At 32.4% G+C, this 20,523-nt stretch overlaps 1 protein-coding gene across 1 annotated transcript in view; it reads left to right on the forward strand.

The window, feature by feature from the left end:
- LOC111699364 (uncharacterized) overlaps window positions 1-20,523 on the forward strand; it is a 33,732-nt gene that overhangs the window by 11,707 nt on the left and 1,502 nt on the right. Inside the window, exons 2-14 of the mRNA XM_023470033.1 lie at window positions 1,246-1,335; window positions 2,847-3,000; window positions 4,469-4,692; window positions 4,792-4,991; window positions 5,128-5,208; window positions 6,046-6,152; window positions 6,249-6,625; window positions 7,330-7,575; window positions 7,672-7,830; window positions 12,883-12,948; window positions 13,046-13,111; window positions 16,087-17,001; window positions 18,635-18,853. Of these exons, the coding sequence (XP_023325801.1) occupies window positions 1,246-1,335; window positions 2,847-3,000; window positions 4,469-4,692; window positions 4,792-4,991; window positions 5,128-5,208; window positions 6,046-6,152; window positions 6,249-6,625; window positions 7,330-7,575; window positions 7,672-7,830; window positions 12,883-12,948; window positions 13,046-13,111; window positions 16,087-17,001; window positions 18,635-18,853 (2,904 nt within the window). The remainder of the gene's footprint in view (window positions 1-1,245; window positions 1,336-2,846; window positions 3,001-4,468; window positions 4,693-4,791; window positions 4,992-5,127; window positions 5,209-6,045; window positions 6,153-6,248; window positions 6,626-7,329; window positions 7,576-7,671; window positions 7,831-12,882; window positions 12,949-13,045; window positions 13,112-16,086; window positions 17,002-18,634; window positions 18,854-20,523) is intronic.

Genomic DNA, 20,523 nt, shown 5'->3' on the forward strand with positions numbered 1-20,523 from the left:
CCCCCCCCCAGCAGGAATAGGGTTAACTTTCAGACAAATCATTGAATTAAAATACTTTAAAGTTCTTGTTATGGTTTCGTTATGTCTCCGAATCCGGCCAATATGTGAACACTGCACAGCTTTTTATACGTAATTAATTAATCACAACGAAACCCTGAAAAGCTTTCTCTGATTAAGATTAGATGAAATATTATCAATCATCTCTTTGAAAATGTTCAATCGTGGATTCCCTTTTAAGCAAGTTGCGCATTTTTGCTTTAGACGCGATGGAAGAAATTCTTAGAATTAAAGACTTTTCGAGTTAAAAAGTTAAAGATAAGCGTTGAGCATTGGGTGTGCCTGCCTTAACTGGATGATCACTTGATAATCATTTATTTCACGAGCATGTATTTAACGGTTCTGTCAATACCAGGGGGGATTATAGTTTCCTACCTGTGTGCTCAGTTATCTGTACTGTACACTTACAACTGTTTACTAATAATTATATACTATTGGTTAGGCCAGAACCTTTTTAATAAACAAATATGCAGTACGCTCTTGGTATAGTTCATGGCCTATACAATTAGTAAAGGATTAGCGCACATTATCACTTCATACACTATAACCTCGTTGGTCAATACTCTCTTGGTATAGTTCATGGCCTATACAATTAGTAAAGGATTAGCGCACATTATCACTTTATACACTATAACCTCGTTGGTCAATACTCCAGAAAGCTGAGACTTTCGATCACAATTTGATTCATTAAACATCTTCCTGTTTAAACGTTAATGACCAATACTATAACAAGTTTTATAAATCTTATTTATGTTTCATCTCAAAACAAAGTTCAACTTAATCCTTGATTTGCGGTGAATAAATAATATTTATTAAATATTTTTAATTTCATTGTTTCGTGAGATATATTCTTTGTTAACTAAATTCTTACTTTAATATTTAAATACGAGTATAACTGTGTTTTAACATTAAAAAACATATCTTTAACATACCTAAGACTTGATTATTATTATTATTATTATTAATATTATTATTATATTATTATTATTATTATTATTATTATCATTATTATTACTATAATTATTATTATTTTTAATATCATAATTATAAATATCTACATTATCCTCTTAATTATTAACATTTTAACTTCATATTGTTATAGTTTATATGATCAATTTGGTTGTTTTTACTATTTTCAATATCATTTAATTATTATTTTTTCTATTATTGAAGTTATTATTATTTTAGGAGTTGCAGCATGAAGTTAGTAGTCTGCTAGTTCTGAAAGATGCGCTTCTTGAAACCTTTCCCCATCTACACCATCGGCTTCATGGACAGGTAGATGATTGACATAGAAGTAGATGTTAGTTTTAGGAGTAGGTGGTAGATACTGAAGTAGTTGGCAAAAATATTCCTACTTCATTAAAATAAATATGCTGGGATAGATAGGACAAAGCATAACGAAGGTAAGAGTTAACGATTTCAAACCTCACTTTGGTCTGTATAATTTGTTCAGGCTAATTAGTACTTTTTTAATTACGAAAAAAAAGATGGTTCTTTCTTGTCCTACAATAATTGTATGCACATTTTTAAATTTGGTTTGGCGTAAAGGTTTACTTTCATTTGAATATGCTTTCTTTTTTCTTAACTTTTTTCTCCGATATAAAAATTGATTCGTCATGCATAAAAACTTTGCATTTTTTTGGTTGCCATGCATTATTTCTTTTGTAAAAAATAAAAAAGGAAGTATATACTGTACTTTATACTGTATACTGTATGCAGTATACTTTATACTGTATACCTTATACTGTATACTGATGTATAAAACTATATAAATATATTTGTATAAAACAATAACGGTTTCTATGGCTAAGGAATATGAACAAATTCTTTCACACGTTCAGTTCCACGCTACAATACACAGACTGCCACACACACAAAATATATGTAAACTCTATAAACTTACTGTTCTTTTAACTGTCTTGTCTTTGGAGGAGTTTAGGGGTTGGGAAGGGTTGTATTATTTACCAGTCAATTGAGCATAGAGAATAGAATTTATAGAGAGGAATTAAAAGAATCTCTCGGTATGAATTTTTTCAGTCCCTTTCAGCCTGAAAGGGAGTTCAAAGTGTACAAATCATGTAAATGTTCACAAATTATATGCAGTAGAGTACATTAATACAGTATGTTCCCTAGACTATCCATTTCAATTTCGATTTTTTTAAACTGTTAAATAAACTTTATAATGAATTAGGTGAATAAAAACATCATTTGATTTATAGTTATAACGGAAAATCATCGTTTGTAAAGCGGAAGGCATAGAGTCTATGTGAAATGATCATTGGTCAATTATGAAACCAGCCTATTTCATAATTTGGTTTTCTTTTAACAATAATTTTAGATTTTCTATATAATGATATTCCAGGGCCCAACAGGTTATATAGCATAAATATGTGAAGTACACCTGCAGTATGGAAACAGTACAACAAAATGGCCGTTTTACACATTTTTACATTAAATTCCTCTCTATATATTCTATTCTCTATGCAATTGAGTCTGTACATAACCCGTGTATCGTGTATACTCTCAGCCCGCCTGGTTTACAAAAAAGTTCTTATTGTACAACTGTGTACAGGCCGGTCCGTTGACTCTGTACCGTACAGCAGTATAATATTAGTATAAGTATATCCCGGACCAAGGAATGTACCAAGAAAGGCCAAGCTTTGTATTCAAAGAAATGTGTATTGAGTTGAGGTGCCATGAGCAGAGTAACCTACGAACCATTTTTAACAGACGTTGAGCCCTCTGCAACGGAATCTTATAACGGAGTCATTAATATTGTTCCCTAGGACGGACGGAGGTTGGGTAAAGAGGTTGGAGGGGGAGGAGGAAGTGGAGGGGGTGGTGGAGGAGAGATGTCGGACGAGCATCCAGTATCCTGGAGTACTGGAAGTATACCAAGGATGCGCAGGATTAGGAAGAGTCCGGAGGGAAGCTCAACAGGTAATATATCTATCTATCTATCTATCTATCTATCTATCTATCTATCTATCTATCTATCTATCTATCTATCTATCTATCTATCTATCTATCTATCTATATCTATCTATCTATCTATCTATCTATCTATCTATCTATCTATCTTTCTATCTAATTATCTATTTATTTGTCCCTATGTCTATCTAACTTACCCTCATCAAATATATCTATAATATAATATATAATATAATAATATAATATATATCTATCTTTTAAACTCTTTTTTTTGCATTTTTGATATTAAACATTGTAATATACTTGAACTATATAAAAATAATTAAATGTCATCCATACCAAATTAGTTCTTGAGCGCATCTGTTCAAGCCTGAAATGGTTGGGTTGCCAAAATTCTTGAACATTTCAATTTTTTTGTATTCTGAGCATTTTATTTCAGCGCTTTTGTTTTATAGTTTTTATTCGCCTTCTTTAAACCTGAACTTTGTATGATACTGTTGGGACTAATTAAAGGGACTGTTTTCTTAGTTTGGAGTGACAGTGACACTCCACAACGGAAATATATTTCTTATCAATGCTGCAAAACCACTTCTTAGACAGAAAAAACGGGTTTACAGAGTTTACCTTTTTGAATCGAACGAGAATTCAAATCTTTAAAATGAGGGTAATCTAAGATTACGAATACAGTCCCTGTAAATTAAGATACTGCAGTTACTCCTCGGGATTTATTGTACAAAGTTTTATAGTGCTATTTTATTTACAATTCCCGTCACGACACTCTTACACATTAAATACATGGGAGACAGTTAATGCCATATCAGTCCAGTATTCAGACAGCAAGCACTGAAAAAAGCTAATTTAATCCAAAAATTGATCCAAAATATCCCAATAATAAAGTTCTATACATATGATGGTTAAATGGCTGACATTTTTTGAGGGAGCCCTTGTATACCTTGGGGTTGACATGAGCTGAAAAATTTGAAGTTTTTTTTTCAAAACTCCAAAATTAAAATATTTAATTCCCCAAATATTTTAAAATCCTTGTGCAAAACACATTATGCAATTTCTTTAGCCTGAACCCTAAGAAGTATTGCTTTTTTTTCTTCTCATTTTAAAGTTTAAATTACGAACTAGATTTAGATATTTAACCCAAAGAGGATTAGATCCTTCTTTGATCATTCTTGTAAATCTAATTTTAAAATTCAAGGATATAATTTTTATTAAAACTCAGGACTAAATGTCACGGAATTCTCTATAATTTTCATCAAATTATTATTTTCATTCAATTCCTTAAATCCTTGAATAAAATATTGTACTGCTGTCGCCAAATTAAGGAATTTTTAGCAATTTTTTTTAAAAACATCAAAAGTAAATGGGTCAGTTTTTTGAAAAAAAAGATCAAATAAAATTTAAGACATTATGTTTTGTCGAATTTTTGTTTAAAACTAAAAGAAAATCTGTTATAAATTTTTTTCAGGAAGTACCGTGGCAGATTCCGGGTTTTCAACAGAAAAGGGTCAGGATTCAGTAAGTACACAAGGGGGCAAATATTCTCCTCCTGAAGTCCGGTGGGATACTTGGACAATGTCTAGACACGCCCCCTCACCCCCTTCCCCGCCCCTAGGGGGAGAGGACGAACTCATGAGTCTCTTAGATGTTATTCATAGGAAGGCAGTTAAACTACGAAGTCAATCCAATCAGGTATTATTATTATTATTATTATTACTATTATTATTATTATTATTATTATTATTATTATTATTATTATTATTATTATTATTATTATTATTATCAATAAAGGATGAGGATCGAAGACTCCAAGATCAGAGAAAGATCTCTGATAAATCCCGAAATCCTGGTCCAGGGAGCAATCTTGGAGCAATCTCTGAAAGTAGTGAACTCTACGATCCTTACAAGGATCGCCGGAGATCTGAACTGAATGGATCAGACAGAGATCATCTTGTGGATCGTATCACTGAATTAGAAAATGAAACAATTAGGTAAATTTATGATTTTCCTTTTGTTAAATAAAAAATTGAAAAACTGTAAAATCCAAATTTAAAATTTTTTCAATTGAGCCTAAACCTGACAGTTTGTCCGAAAAACAAGATAAAAAATAATTTTGTTAATGTCTAGGTCCCGAAATTGTGTGCTAAGACTGGAGAATGAGATGGTAAAGGTGTCCAGGCAGAAAGAAATGTTGGAAGAGCAACTAAGGTTGGTAAAAAGAACTTCCCAGATTTGTTGTCAATAAGTTCAGATTTTTCATGCAATGTTCTTTTGTAACAAGAAAAAACACACTTGTTATATTTATGATTTATATATTCAACATGCTGCTGGATACAGTTAGTTTATTTTTAACAGCGCAAAAATACAATTTTAGTAATATATCTCTTATTTATTTCAAAATATACCATCATTTTTAACTTTATACGTTATATACAGCTTACCCTATATTTCATACCGCAAGTTCTATTGAGAATTGATATTAAAAATCAAGCTTTAAAAATTCTTAAATTCTTGTGGTGGGAATAATAAATAGCATTGGTCAACTTAAAGGGAAGGTCAAAAGAAAAAAATATCTTTTAAATTTAGCAAATTATTTGAATTGAAAAGCTGTGTAAGCTTCAGTTTTAGTTTAATTTTTATCTGAAAATATGCATATCAAATATTTTTGGGGTTTTCGCTAACAACTTCTTTAATCAAGTTGTTTTGTATCTTTTGAAATATATGAAATATTTTTAAAATATATGAAATATATATTAAATATATATATATTAATATTAATATATTAATATATTAATATATTAAGTAAGATAGATTTATATATGAAATATATATAAAATATATATGAAATATACACTGAAAGCGAGGGCGCTGGGAAAATTCTCATCAAACGTTACCATTTCCCTCTTGGTGGTTTTTAGTGAAGTAACTATACACATTTTGTACATTTAGTTTTCCACAGCCTTCATCGGAGGGTCATTCTGGAGTTTTTCAAAGATTGATAAAAGTTATTCTTTACTTTTCTAAATCAAACATTTTTATTTCTAGATTGAGTGAGGGATCAAAGGATAAGGAGGGATCCTCTGCCTCCGGTTCTACCAGAGCTCAGTCGGAGGGACCTGGAGGGATCATTCATTCCGTTCAAATTCTTACAGGTATACAGTTATTAATTATTATTATCATTATTTTTATTACTATTATTCACACCTGATTTCAAAGTTCTAGATCATATCAATTGTAAACTATTTTAGGAGAATCTCGGCGCGCGAATTCACCAGAGTCTGCGCGCATGCTCAGTCAGAGTGAAACCAACCTTCGTATGGCCGGCCGGGGCTCAGTGAACATTGAAATCCGGCAACCAGGGGATAGTTTATCTGGTGAACCGGGCAGCCGGGTTCATCGGCCGGGCCGGCTTGGTCTTCCACCTAGTGTTAGTGTTGTGAATCTGCGTACAAGCAGTGAAAACTTGTACGGAACCTATGGGCCGGTACACCAAGGCGGTAGCGTGGATGCGCTCAATCGGTATCCACCTAGCGGTCAATTAGTGAACCAATATCCCCCTAGCGGCCAGTTAGTGAACCTTCATCATACAAACCAAATTCATTCAGACCATTCAAAATACTTTCAGGAAAATATGGAATTCGTTTTTTTTTCATTTTCTTTATGATTTTTTAAAATTTATAGACCAATGGTGGGAACTGTTGATCTTCAAATTAAAGTGCCCATAATGAATATTGAGATCAAGTGATCGGAATTATGAACATCTAAACACAAAAGTTACAAGCTCAGAGCAATAAAAAACGCTCTTCTGAAGCCAAGAATGTGCAAATTAAAAATCATATTGTTTTCTTGCAAGTTTACATTTTATTCTCTTTTTTTAAATTTTTTTTTTAAGATGTTAACTGTTAATTAAGCAAATTCATATATTCCCACTTTGCAGTTCGCATTTCTTTCTTAATTTCAATAATTAAATATATTTAATAATTAAAACATATCTGTAACAAGGAAGTTGAAATTTTATAAACAAAATATTATTTGAATTTGAATGGAAGGCGGATTTAAGTATTAGTAATTCTTAAACTGGACTTAAGTGCTATTTTAACCTTGTCAATGGAATAAGTTGATAGCTCAGTGTTCTGTACCGAAAATATCAATATAAAAATGCATTAATTATTAAATTACTGAGATCAATTACATAATCCATAACATAATGAATATGTTATAACTGCACCATGACATATAGTCCTTCATTTAACTTAAGGAACGCTAAAGAGCTACTCATGTACAGTACACATATTTGACTGTATTGAAATTAAATTGCGTATTTATCAGACTAAGCTGACCGGACCTCCAGTATCCGGTAAAGACCCGACGCATGCGTCACAGCTCCGACGTGTCCTTTCCAACGATAAATTGGCGCAAAAATCCCGCTCAGTGGACAATCTCTTCGAGGCTCGTCTACGAAAGGCGACCAGCGAAATCAGCCTGCAGCCGCGTGCAGGATATAACGAACACAATGCGCGCTTGAAAGGAACAAGTTCAGAGCAGGTGCTTACGAGATTAGGAAAACAGGAAAAGGTATTTTTAACAACGGTTTTTTAATTTTAAATTTGCCTTTTACATATGATACAAAAGGTTGCATTTGAAAAAATCTTTACGGTAATTTTTTTCCAGGTAAAACTGTCTGGTTCTGTAGTATCTGTGCCTGGTGAGCTGGGCCGGCACGGCAGGCTGGTGGTCCGACCCAACCGTGAAAGAATCCGCCAAATTCTTGGAACCGGTTCTGTTCTTGAACTACAGAGACAGCTGCTCACTGCAGTCATGGAGAATGAGGTAACTTTAACGCGTGGAAGATCATTCTTTCAAAAAAATCAATATAAAATAAAATCTTAATCCATCCCTTTGAATCTGGACTGTGGAATAAAGACTTCTCCAAAACTCTTATTTGATTTTAAGATCATTTTTGCCGTCGAGTTCGAATTTTTAGAACGGCCAATTCCCATTATAAAGTGAATCAATTTAAATTTTTATTATACGCAATGATAGGAATCCAAAGACCCGCTATACAATTCTAACTTCAAATCATTAGACAAAAATAAACAATACAGATAATTGTGGGTTCCTTTAATAATGTTAACTTCTTGACCAAAACCTAATTATTTTATAAATTTGTGTGATTTTGTTTTAAATATTCAAATTCGGAATAGGATTTTGAATATCACAATTTGATTTCTTGAATTTGTTAAATTCCAACTTTTTGGCCTGAGAATGAATCCAGATTTCGTCAAGCATAATATTTATATTATTAAAAGTGCATTTACTACAAATGAACTGCTGCACAATATCCTGCAATTATCTACAAAATAATAATGATACTTTGTCCCGACATTTTAACACAATATTCAAAGAATGACATTGCTGTATTTATAATTGTGCAGCCGGTAGAAATAAACTCTAAATGTTCAAGACTAAACTGCAGTTCCATTATAGGTACAAATTACCTTTTATTTTTCAGAAATCCTTTTCCGGTTTGATATTTGCCATTCTTCTATTTTTCATTTGTTGTGTTTATTAATATCTTAATCTGCAAATTCTACTTAGTAATTTTTATTTCCCTTTAAGATAGTACTTATTTCGCTTATTTTTAAAATGCGCTGTTGCTTAGATTCCATTTTCTTACAACATATTTGCGCTTATCCCTATATTTCGTGCAATCTTCATTTATTTTCTTAAATTATCTTTTTATAAAATTATAATTGAAAAGTAGCTCCCTCCTTCCCAGCCTTTAACTTACACATTCATTTTATTCCAAACTTGTAGAACGACTTTGCGATCTTGTAACTAAAAAAAGGAAAAATCGCCAAGGTGTGTTTTTAAAACTAAAATATTAAATATTTTTCCTGAACTTTAGTTCAATGTGAACTTACTTCATCCTTCCTTCCGTTGCATTTTAGGTTATGCAACCCTTCTACTGTTTTGGGTTAACTATACAACCACCTCACACAACTCATGATTTCTCACTTCCTCCCTCTCCCCCCCCCCCCCACTAGACGAAGGTTAAAGGTCCCTAGCTTCTGACAATGACTAAAAGTGAAACTGAACCGAGTTCAAGTTTAAACTGAATCTTTATTCCTGGGGCAAGGAGGAGGTCTTAAAAACATAAATTAATATAATTTCAGAAATTTTAAAAAGCTAAAAACAAATATGTCTAAAGATAGATAAGATAGGTAAAATGTTGGATAATAGTTAACTAGGGTTATATATAAATAGAAAGATAGTTATCTAGGAAAAAGGATAGCTAAATATATAGGAAGATAATCGAATAGTTAGCTAGATAGAAAATAGTTAACTAGATAGAAGGATTGTTAGTTAGATTAAAAGATAGTTAGCTAGATAGAAAAGATAGTTAAATAGATAGAAGGATATTTAGCTAGATAGAAAGATAATTAAATAGATAGAAAGATGGTTAGCTAGATAGAAAAGATAGTTAAATAGATAGAAGGATAGTTAGCTAGATAGAAAGATAGTTCAATAGATAGAAAGATAGTCAGCTAGATAGAAAAGATAGTTAAATAGATAGAAGGATAGTTAGCTAGATTGAAAGATAGTTAGCTAGATTATAGAAAGATAGTTAAATAGATAGATTATAGAAAGATTGTTAGCTAGATAGAAAAGATAGTTAAATAGATAGAAGGATAGTTAGCTAGATAGAAAGATAGTTCAATAGATAGAAAGATAGTTAGTTAGATAGAAAAGATAGTTAAATAGATAGAAGAATAGTTAGCTAGATTGAAAGATAGTTAGCTAGATTATAGAAAGATAGTTAAATAGATAGAAAGATAGTTAGCTAGATTATAGAAAGATAGCCAGATGGAATGATATGGTAAGCTAAGGCCTAATCAACCAAGCGTAACTATTTTGTTCAGGCTGCAGCCTGCAGGCTCCAACTACCATCGTTACAATTATTAAGGGTTGAACATTTTTGTTAAAATATTTTTCTATTTAAGAAATTCCCAAAGTTTTTACGATCCGATCTTTTCGAGGGTTCAAAAGCATATGTTTTCTTTTTCACGCGTAATGAGGCACAAAATTGTTGAAACATTTAAACACAATAATTTAAGTAACGCAAATTCGATGATTTGTATTTTTCAAAGGTTTTTGTAATATTCTTTTATTTTCGAATAAGAAGAAATTACAAAGTTAGGCGCTTTCTTACATAATCAAAAAAAACTTATATTTTTTTGCGTAATAAAAAATACACAATTTACTAGAGCGGAAATTCATTCAATATTTTTTTTAGTACTTCTCAATCTTTTTCGAAGATATTTTAATGTTTACTTCAAAGACCCCTCTTAGAGTATATATATTCTTAATAATCTAAAACCAATAATAATTTGACCCCCCCCCACACACTTTTTAGCAAATACTAATAAGGAGGGGGAAGGGGATGGCGAATAGTTTTTTCATTATTACTAAATAGCCGTTAATCCATTAATGTCATTATATTATTATTATTATTATCATCAAACAAAATTAACTATTGCCAAGCGAACATTTTGATCCTTTGATTCCGAACTCAAATCAGTATTTTCACACGGAAATGAAATACGAAATATTTTTTATACGCTAGTTATTCATTCATAAATAGTTTTTATTAAAAATATTTATGATTTTTCATTAATTTTGCATAACTTGAATGGTTTGCATGAATAACATTTTCAATATAAAATGTCTTTTGCTCTAGTTGTAAGTTTTCTGAAACGTTTCGTTTTAACAATAATCATCAAAATATGTTTGTTTGAACTCTGAAAGTTTTGCAATATGATAAATCGTGTCTCATGTAATCTGGTTTTACAATTTTTTACAATGGTTTAATATCGAGCATAAAGGCGCTTTGTTACACAGAGTGATTAACTATAATATCTTGATTTTTTTATTTTCAAACTTTTGTTTTTCTTCTGCTTTTTGTTCAGTTTTAGTCTTGCTCCAGTTCTTTCTTGCTTTTTTTGTTCTTCAAATTATTTTTTTACTGGATTCTTTATTTTTTTAATTTATCGCATTTTCTTTTGACTTTTTTCAAAGAAACTAATTACTCGCCACAAACTCGAATTTTCGATTTTTTTTTCTTTGTTACCATGGCAATGTAAACATTGGTATCAGGTAACCAGGTTTCTCAGTTATAGGGATTAGAAAAGTTAAGTTTAAGGCAAGTTATTTTTTGTTATCTACTGGGTATCATTGTATGATTGTACAATGTACGTGGTAGCAATTTGATTGTTTTATAAATTATAATAATTGTCTGTGAAAGTTTGCAGGCAGATATATTTCTCTCTTTGGGAATTGATTTGGATGTGAGTAAGGGGTGTGGAAGAGGGGGGAGGGAAAAGAGGGAAGGGAAATTAACAGAGAGACAGACGGACACCCAGACAGTCAGACGAACAGAAAGACATAAAAGATAGAAATTGATATGAAGCTAAAAAAGATGAAAAATATTTATACTAATTTCTGTTGTTATGATTCAGATATTTTAAATATATCCTTTTCAAGTTAAACTCATATTGCATTGTAAAATGAAGTATATTAACGTATGTTCAATAGGCAGTGGCGCAACTAGGCCTTTTCTGAGGGGGGGGCGAAATCTGAAAGTTATTAGGGGGGGTAACGGGGGGGCTAGCCCCCCCGTTCCGCGAANCCCCCCCCTAGTTGCGCCACTGTCAATAGGACAAGATGGTTCAAATTTCGAATTGAGAGAGAAATGATCTATTAACTGATTGTAAATCTGTTACTTGTGATTAGCGGAAACCGATCTTGTCTGAACAATATGGCGGTGATTCTCACATTTTCTCTCAAATTGGTGTACACTTATCTCCATTAAATAATTTATGAACGTTTTATTAGAAATTAAATTTAAATTTGTTTATGCTTCAACGAAATGCACTGGGAGAATCATTCTTTTTATAAACACTTTTTTTAATCTTTTAATTTGGAGAAAGTGGCGGGAAATGCGCCACGCGTCGGGGCAGGAAATGCGGGAATTGCCTCGGGAATCCAACTTCCGGTCCCAATCTGAGACAGCTGATTCTAATTTTTCAATATTTTCCCACACTGCTAAATATTTTTCACAAACTCTAATCAAACCTGAAATTAGAGCACAGGTTTGAGTTAATTATAGATATCTTTTAAAAAAATGTCCCCCCCCCACGACCCTCTGAATTCTGAATGTTCAGAAAGTATTTAATGTAGGCTATAATCCCTATCCTATGACAAAATGATGATTTCCCATCATAATTATCATTTAAACTTTCACATCACTCTTACAAGTTACATTCACATAATTATAGATTCTGTTCATTGAAAGTTATTTGACACATTGTATTTGTAAAACAAAACGCTTTTTTTCAATTTTTGATCGAAAGAATTTTAATATATTTAAAATTTGTTTTTATAACTTATAATGCATAATGACAAAATAGTTTTTCTTATTATCTACCGGCTGAATTGTGCCCGGTGTTACCAGTAGAATTTAAAAATTCTAATATTGATATATTTCAGAATCTCACAAAACAATTTACATTTATAATAAATGAAGACAAAAATATGTGTGAGCATAGATCTTTATTATATATAGGGAGACTTCAGAGACGACTGTTCAGAATTTATACTGTCTGTTTCCTTATATTTATCATTCTTTGCAACTGTAAAATTGTTTCTTTTTTTTTGCTCAATCCTTGAATACGCCATTTAAAGATTGTATTCAAGGTAAAATACTTACTTAGACCTTGAGTCGTCAGATTTAAAGAGTTTTCATGTCGTCTTTAAAATATCATCCTTTGTGCGTAAAACTGTTTTTTTTAAATAGATTTGACTAATTCTTTTTATTTTTAGGTTTATAAAACGCAGTTGACCAAAATCTCCGAAGCCTGGGACGGAAAAATCAATGATTTTGAAAAGGTAACCTTCTATAACATTTTCTTGATCAACCCTTTTTAGACCCTGAAACTAGAATATTGTAGATAATTGAATAACTAATAATAATTTGATTTTTTAGGTGAATTCTTCTCTTCAGAGTAATTTATCAAAACTCCGAGCTGAAAATGAAAGATTAAGACTCCAGGTAGCTAGTCATGACAAAATATAGTTGTAAGGAATACTTTCAAAAAGCTCAGTACAAAAATATTAAAATTACATTGAAAACCAGAACACTGAAGAATAGGAAGACAAATTAAAGCAATGTCACACATTAACTTAGAATTAAGTAAGATGGGTCTGAGTACACTGCACAATTTCTTTGTCTCATGTTCATTTGGCCATATAATGTCAAATCAACAAATGTCATAACTTGAGCTTTAAAGTCGTCTTCCTATTATTGAGTAGTATTTTGTATGATAAACCGTTTATAAAAAATACAAGTTTTTATTAATTGTGTTTTTTCATGCTTAAAATGCTTACAAATTATTTTTTCCTTTGTTACTTTTCAATAGGTACTCAGATAGTGTATAGTGTTTGAGTACAACAAAATTTCAAATATTATAGATATATCGTTAATTGTAATTTAAGGTTTCAATGTTCAATGTTCAATGTTCAATGTTTCAGAGAACACGTAAAATTATAATGGTCATCTGTACACGTTTAAAGATTTTCCCACCATGGCTCACACCATACTAACTTTCTACTCTAGAGTCCGTGGATATTAAATACATGAAGGACTAATAAACATGGGAAACCATGGACTACTGTAAGTCCTTATGTGCTGGGACTATAAACTTAAGTCCTATTACATGGGAATGGACTAAACCAATACAATACCATAACAATCCTTTTACATTGGAATAAAAGGAGCTTAGGAAACAAGAAATCACAACAAAGTCCTGATATACATTGAATTACAAGGACAACAAAGTCCTGATATACATTGGATTAAAAGAACTAAACATTCTTGATTAATATAGGATTAGAAGGACAAAAATTTCTAATTACATGGGATTACACGGACTAAAAAGTCTTGATATACATTGAATTACAAGAACAAAAGCGTCTGCATGGGATTACAAGGACTAAATAGTCCTGATATACATTGGATGTAAAAGGACTAAAAAGTCCTGATATACATGGGATTAAAAGGACTAAAAAGTCCTGATATACATGGGAATAAAAGGACTAAAAAGTTCTGAAATGAATTGGATTAAAAGGACAAAAAAGTCTTAATTAACATAGGAGTACAAGGACAAAAATGTCCTGATATAAATGGGAAAAAAAGACTAAAAGGGAGTACAGATTTTAACCATTCGTTCTAAACATTTAAATACCATTCAAACTAAAAAGTCTAGGCTTCTTAGCCCCTAGTGTATAAACTTTTAGAAATTTAAGATTTAAATTTATTTTTTAAAATTACGATTTTAAGTTCCATGTTTATTGGTTCACTTTGTATATTAGGATAACTTGTCATCTTGTAGTATTTGATTCCCAGCTTCAAGCAGAGTGCGCTAGAGCCCACTGTGCAATTCTTCATTTGTAAATACACAGCCCACTGTGCACTTCTTTACATTTGTATCTATTTCATGATTTCCTTATTGTAATCCAAACCTTTTATCTCTATTTATCAGGCGCGCAACTAGGGGGGGGCAGGGGGGCCAGGCCCCCCCTAGCCTGATTAAGGGGGGCATGCCCCTCCCTTAAGAAGTCTTGCCCCCTCCCTGTAGGGGGGGCAATGAAGTGACAAAGTCCACCCTGTTTTGCAATTTAGCGATTCATGAATCCTGACCCTGAGCAAATTTAATAGCTCTCATCGTAAAATAAAAAAAAAGATAATTGAACGTTAGTTTATTGAGCTTAGTTGCAATCGATACAGCACTTAATACACCATATACACACACACAGACCTCCTTCGTCTCCGAGCCTAACTACTGCCGTAGATCAGAACAGGTTGACAAGGTTAACCAAGGTGCCTTAATCTTTGTTATTTTCATTATGCTGTTTTTTCCTGGGAAAGGGACCGTTTATTAAGTATTTTTTAGATATTTTCATTTTAATTGGGGGCATTTTTTTAAATTGGGGGCAAATAGGGGCAAATGTGTTAGTGCAAATTTAAAAATGTTTTTTAATTAGGGGCATTTTTTATAGTTGGGGGCATTTTTTTACCAATTGGGGGAAAATGGGTGCAAATTTGAAATTTTATTTTAATTGGAGGACATTTTTTTTAAATTGGGGGCAAATGTGTTAGTGGAATTTGAAAATGTTTTTTTTTTAATTGGGGGCATTTTATTTACAATTTTGGGCATTTTTTCTAAGTTGGGGGCAAAAAATTATTTTGGGATCGAGAAAATCAGCTATTTTGGGAATTATATGGACCCCTGGTTTTTTATTGTTTAAGTATAACACACATTTTTCTTGCCCCCCCTAAAAATGTTTAGGGGGGGGGGCAAAAAAAATATTTCCCCCTAGCCCCCCCCTAACCAAATGTATAGTTGCGTGCCTGCTATTTATGTTGGGGTATTTGACTCCCCCTCCCCCCCGTCTCTATCCAGTTGCTGAAGGAATTGAGTTTATTTAAGCAACCCAATGTTGTAGACTATAGATATGTCAAACTATGAAATCTATTAAAACAAATAATCTGAGTTTGAAATGTCAAAGGTTTAATCCATCAGGTTGCAAAGATATAGACATTAGAATATTTTATTTTGTGTCAAAGACTTTGTTCCTTTGTCTCCAAAAATATATTTTTTACTAAATAAATCAACTTTGTAGTCTTTTTTAATTTTTAAAAAAATATCTATTTTTGCAACTTTCTATATGTTTTTTTGACCGGGATTTTTACTTGTTTGTTTGTTTAAGGTTTAAATTCAAGATTTTTAATCCCGAACGTAGTAACAAGTGAGTGATTGAAAATCTTTTATTTTAACCGAAAACAAACAAAAAAGTAAAAATCACAACAAAAACATAATTTCCCAAATGATAACTCAAGACAGTTGGATATATAAATATTTGTTCAATTCAAGTTAGATAAAAATGTGCGCTTTTTATTAAAATCCGCGAAATAAAATACATTTTTTCACTATTGATGTTTTAAGTTTGATAAAATTTATTTTTAAGGTGGAGGAAAGATCAAAAGAACTGGAGGGAACGAGGTCTCGGCTAAGTCAACTAGAATCAACCTCAGAGCCGCAGAAATCCCAGCCTCCGCCATCCCAGCCAGTTAAACCCGATCCCGTCCCATCCCGCTCCGGTCTTATCAATAAGTCTGAATTATCTAAGATGCGGAGCACCCTGAAACCTGCTCCGGTCGAGAGATCTGAACCTATCCGGATTAACTTCACGGATAAACCTGAACAAACCAACCGGAGATTGAGCCAACCCGAGCTTGACCTCTCAGGACGTATCACAAGCGAGAACTACGTCAAATATCCTATTTCCGACCTCAGAAGTCCGGTTGACCCCAAAGTGACCTTTGACCTCGGTCCTAAAAAGGCAAAACTTAACGAACTCCTCCCTCCGGTCAAACGGACAATCCCGCTTGACCGACCGGCCTCTCAGCTGCCCACAGATGCCCGGCAAAGGTTACAAGAGCTGGCCGGGCACGATATAAAGCGGAACTATCGGAAGAACAGTGAACCCATCCGTCCAAGCAAACTGAACATCAGCAATGGAGTGTCGGAGAAATATATAGTTGCTCCGTCCGGACAATCAGCGACAAAATCTCCAACTCAGCCGCAGCGTACATACAATCAAATACCAGCAGCACACTCCCCTTTAGGCACTCAGTTTCCAGTGACCGGAACCGGAAACGTTGGTGAGACTGGACCGCTCAAACGTACTTCTTTAACAAGAAAAGACAGTAGAAAAGACTCTCAGCTGAACAGCGCAAAAAACTCGCTAATCATGAATTTTCAAAACAACAATGTTAAAAAATCAGGCCGAGATACCCCTGTCACACGGGGCTCCACCGGAAATAGAACTAGGACGCCATCTGTTGAACGATCAATAACAAGCAAAGACGATCCGAGCAAGGTACGCGGCAAGAGTTTCTGGGGTGGGTGGTGGAAATTTTCATAGACGCCATCTTGCAAAAATGCCGCTGAAAAATTAACCCTCTCTTCTGTAGCTTTTAGTAAGTTTATTAACCATTAAATATTTGGTTGTGGGTTTTTGATTAATAATTTGCTGGATCTGGCATAAGCATGTTCCCCCCGTAGTGCACGAATACTTTACACACTATAAAAGCGTCTCTTTAACTGCTATCCACCCCATTCTTCTTGTTTCTTAAGCTTTTACTGATTTTAAACTGTTAGTGCGATATTTCTAATGATATGGCATTAACTATTGATATGTTTGACAGTTTCTTCTTTGAGATTTTTCAAACAAAAGCTAAGTTTCTTATGGGATATATCTGATATAATCTACAACATTTCATATTTGCATGTGTCTTTTTCTATCCTGCACTAATTTATAGTCAGCACGTTTAAGCATATCACTATAAAATGTGTCCTATTAATTATGAAATCGATGTGAATACTTTTAAATTGCTTTTTATATTCTTGTTTTAAAGGGCTTCATTTATCAACTAAAAAGGATATTTAAGTCTTTTCCATTTTAGGGGACTTTTAAGGTATTTCAAGTGACCCTCTATTGATAAAGTGCCATGTCCGATTAACAACGGTATCCTTGAAAGCTTCGTCTTATTCAGTATGTTTTTAGAACTGTTTATTTTCACATGTGGTTTCTCTACAAAAGCGACTCATGCTTCAGAAATAATGGAGATTGATAATCAAATCAGAATCAAATAATTTTCTGACTAGAAAACTTTAATTATTTTTGTATACTTTTTTAGATAAGGGTTCAAGGGTATTGTTATAAATCGAGTATGCCATTCTACAAATGAAATGGTACTTAAAATTAAGCTTAGATTTTTTTGTTAAAACTGTAAAACGTACATTTAACATTTCATGTTTAATATTTGCTACGAGAATTTTTTACCATTTTTATCTTTATTGTTCATAATCAGTAACAATAATGAAAACGTTTCATTGTTCAAAATTTATTCAAATTTGACGTTTTGATATTTTACAATTCTCAACATGAAATCCAGAGATTTTTGGGACTACGCCTTTGGTAAATATTTTGTCAAACAAAAAGCAAATAATTCCCTCATGAAATACTATTTGGTTTATAGGAGGCAGAAATTAATATAACTCGTCAGTTTCAAACTCAAAAAAAACAGTCAAATATATATTATATTAAAGCACATTAATATGCAAGTTTTTTTAGATTAAATTTGTAAATATTTTTATTAACTTATAAGTAGCTTAACATTTTTGTTGTATTTAGTTACATGTTTACCTTATAATTACTTTTCGTTGACAATGTGATACGAGTTTTTAATTTTAAATTCCTGTTCGTAAATGTCGCTGATTATTTTCATTACAGGCGGGAGCGCACGTGCATTAATTTTGTATTGTCAGTAGAATTAGTAAACAGTATTGTATACTGTAGTATGTATCTGGGGAATCAATTAAACTAATTTTTGTGCAATTTCAATTAAACTTCACTTCCGCAAATTTATTTCCTGAAATGAAAAGTCATAAAGCTTAAGCATTTTATACTAAATCATTTTTTTCACGTTTTGATTTTAGAAAATTTTCAGGAAATTTCGACACTCCCATCAACTGTCAAAATCGGATCTTCTGGAGGGCGTCTACTACCTGCCCCACCACTCCTAGACGGAAAAACGTTGCCTCCGAACATGTATGATGGAAAAACGTTGCCTCCAACCCTAACTAGTATCGATATTAAACAGCTGGAGCATGAAACTATTGCAGATCTTATTGCCGGGATTCTGCAGAAATGTTCAAAAAGAGATGAGGTAAATTTTTTTGTGACATCATCATTCTCTCCCCTCTTTTAAGCATTTGAGCTAGATTTTTTGTTTCTTTTAAAGAACGACAGTACAGGGTGACCCAATAAACATGGGAATTCAGTAACGAATTCGATATAGTCTTTTCAAATAATTCTTTGATTTAGAATAGTGATACCTGCTGAGAAAGATGTAATCTGTAAGAGTTTGTCTGCTATATTCACATTTTGTTTGTTTATGTTTTGACTGCATACGGTTGTACTTAGTAAAACAAGAAAATTACAGAATATAAACAGTGTAAACTTGTCTGTCTTCACTGTTCATCTTGCAGATACATTATTTTCATAAATTAAACTCTAGCAGACATAATATTATTATGGCTGTTGAAATTAGGTTACAATGCTAATTCATAACAAAGATGATATCGATTTCGTCACTGAATTCCCACGTTTTTTTTGGGACACCCTGTAGTTTGTTCTACGAATTATGCCACTGTCCGAATAATTATGTCTCTGTCCGAATAATTATGTCACTGTACGAATAATTATGCCACTGTCCGAATAATTATGTCACTGTCCGAATAATTATGTCACTGTCCGAATAATTATGTCACTGTCCGAATAATTATGTCACTGTCCGAATAATTATGCCACTGTCCGAAGAATTATGTCACTGTCCGAATAATTATGTCTCTGTCCGAATAATTATGTCACTGTCCAAATAATTATGTCACTGTCCGAATAATTATGCCACTGTCCGAATAATTATGTCACTGTCCGAATAATTATGTCACTGTCCGAATAATTATGTCACTGTCCGAATAATTATTTCACTGTCCGAATAATTATGTCTCTGTCCGAATAATTATGTCACTGTCCGGATAATTATGTCACTGTCCGAATAATTATGCCACTGTCCGAATAATTATGTAACTGTCCGAATAATTATGTCACTGTCCGAATAATTATGTCACTGTCCGAATAATTATGTCACTGTTCGAATAGTTATGTCACTGTTCGAATAACTATGTCTCTGTCCGAATAATTATGTCACTGTCCGATTAATTATGTCACTGTCCGAATAATTATGTCTCTGTCCGAATAATTATGTCACTGTCCGATTAATTATGTCACTGTCCGATTAATTATGTCTCTGTCCGAATACTTATGTCACTGTTATATTAATTATGTCACTGTCCGAACAATTTCTAAATTCTAAATCTTTACCTGTGTAAAAATTATGGAGATATTTTTCTTTCTTGAATAGTGTTAAATTCTCAAGTCTCAAAATTATTTTCATCGTCTATGAGAAATACTTTAAAGATGATGCACAATTTAAAAAAAAAGTGCTAAAAATAAGAATATCTGTTTCAACCTTGTCAGGCAAAAGTTTGAAGATGACCGTTATAAATCAGGAGGAATAAATGGAGGGTCACTTGAAATTTTGTGTGTTTCAGTCCCATAAGACTATTTTCAGATTCTTACAAAATGCTTTTTGACAAAGTTTTTTTCCTGTAATTATCAAAGACAAATTCTATTTTAATGTTAGGATTTCTTCATCGTTTAGCAAAAGTTTACTCTTAATGCAGGGCTATCCACAAAGAATGAAATTTTAAAGATTTAGATTTATATTTTCATTCTTATTTTTTCTTTTCATGTTTCATGGAAGTCTGTGCTGCT

The sequence above is a fragment of the Eurytemora carolleeae genome, unplaced genomic scaffold (genome assembly GCF_000591075.1).
Source record: "Eurytemora carolleeae unplaced genomic scaffold, Eaff_2.0 scaffold356, whole genome shotgun sequence".
Lineage (NCBI taxonomy): Eukaryota > Metazoa > Arthropoda > Copepoda > Calanoida > Temoridae > Eurytemora > Eurytemora carolleeae.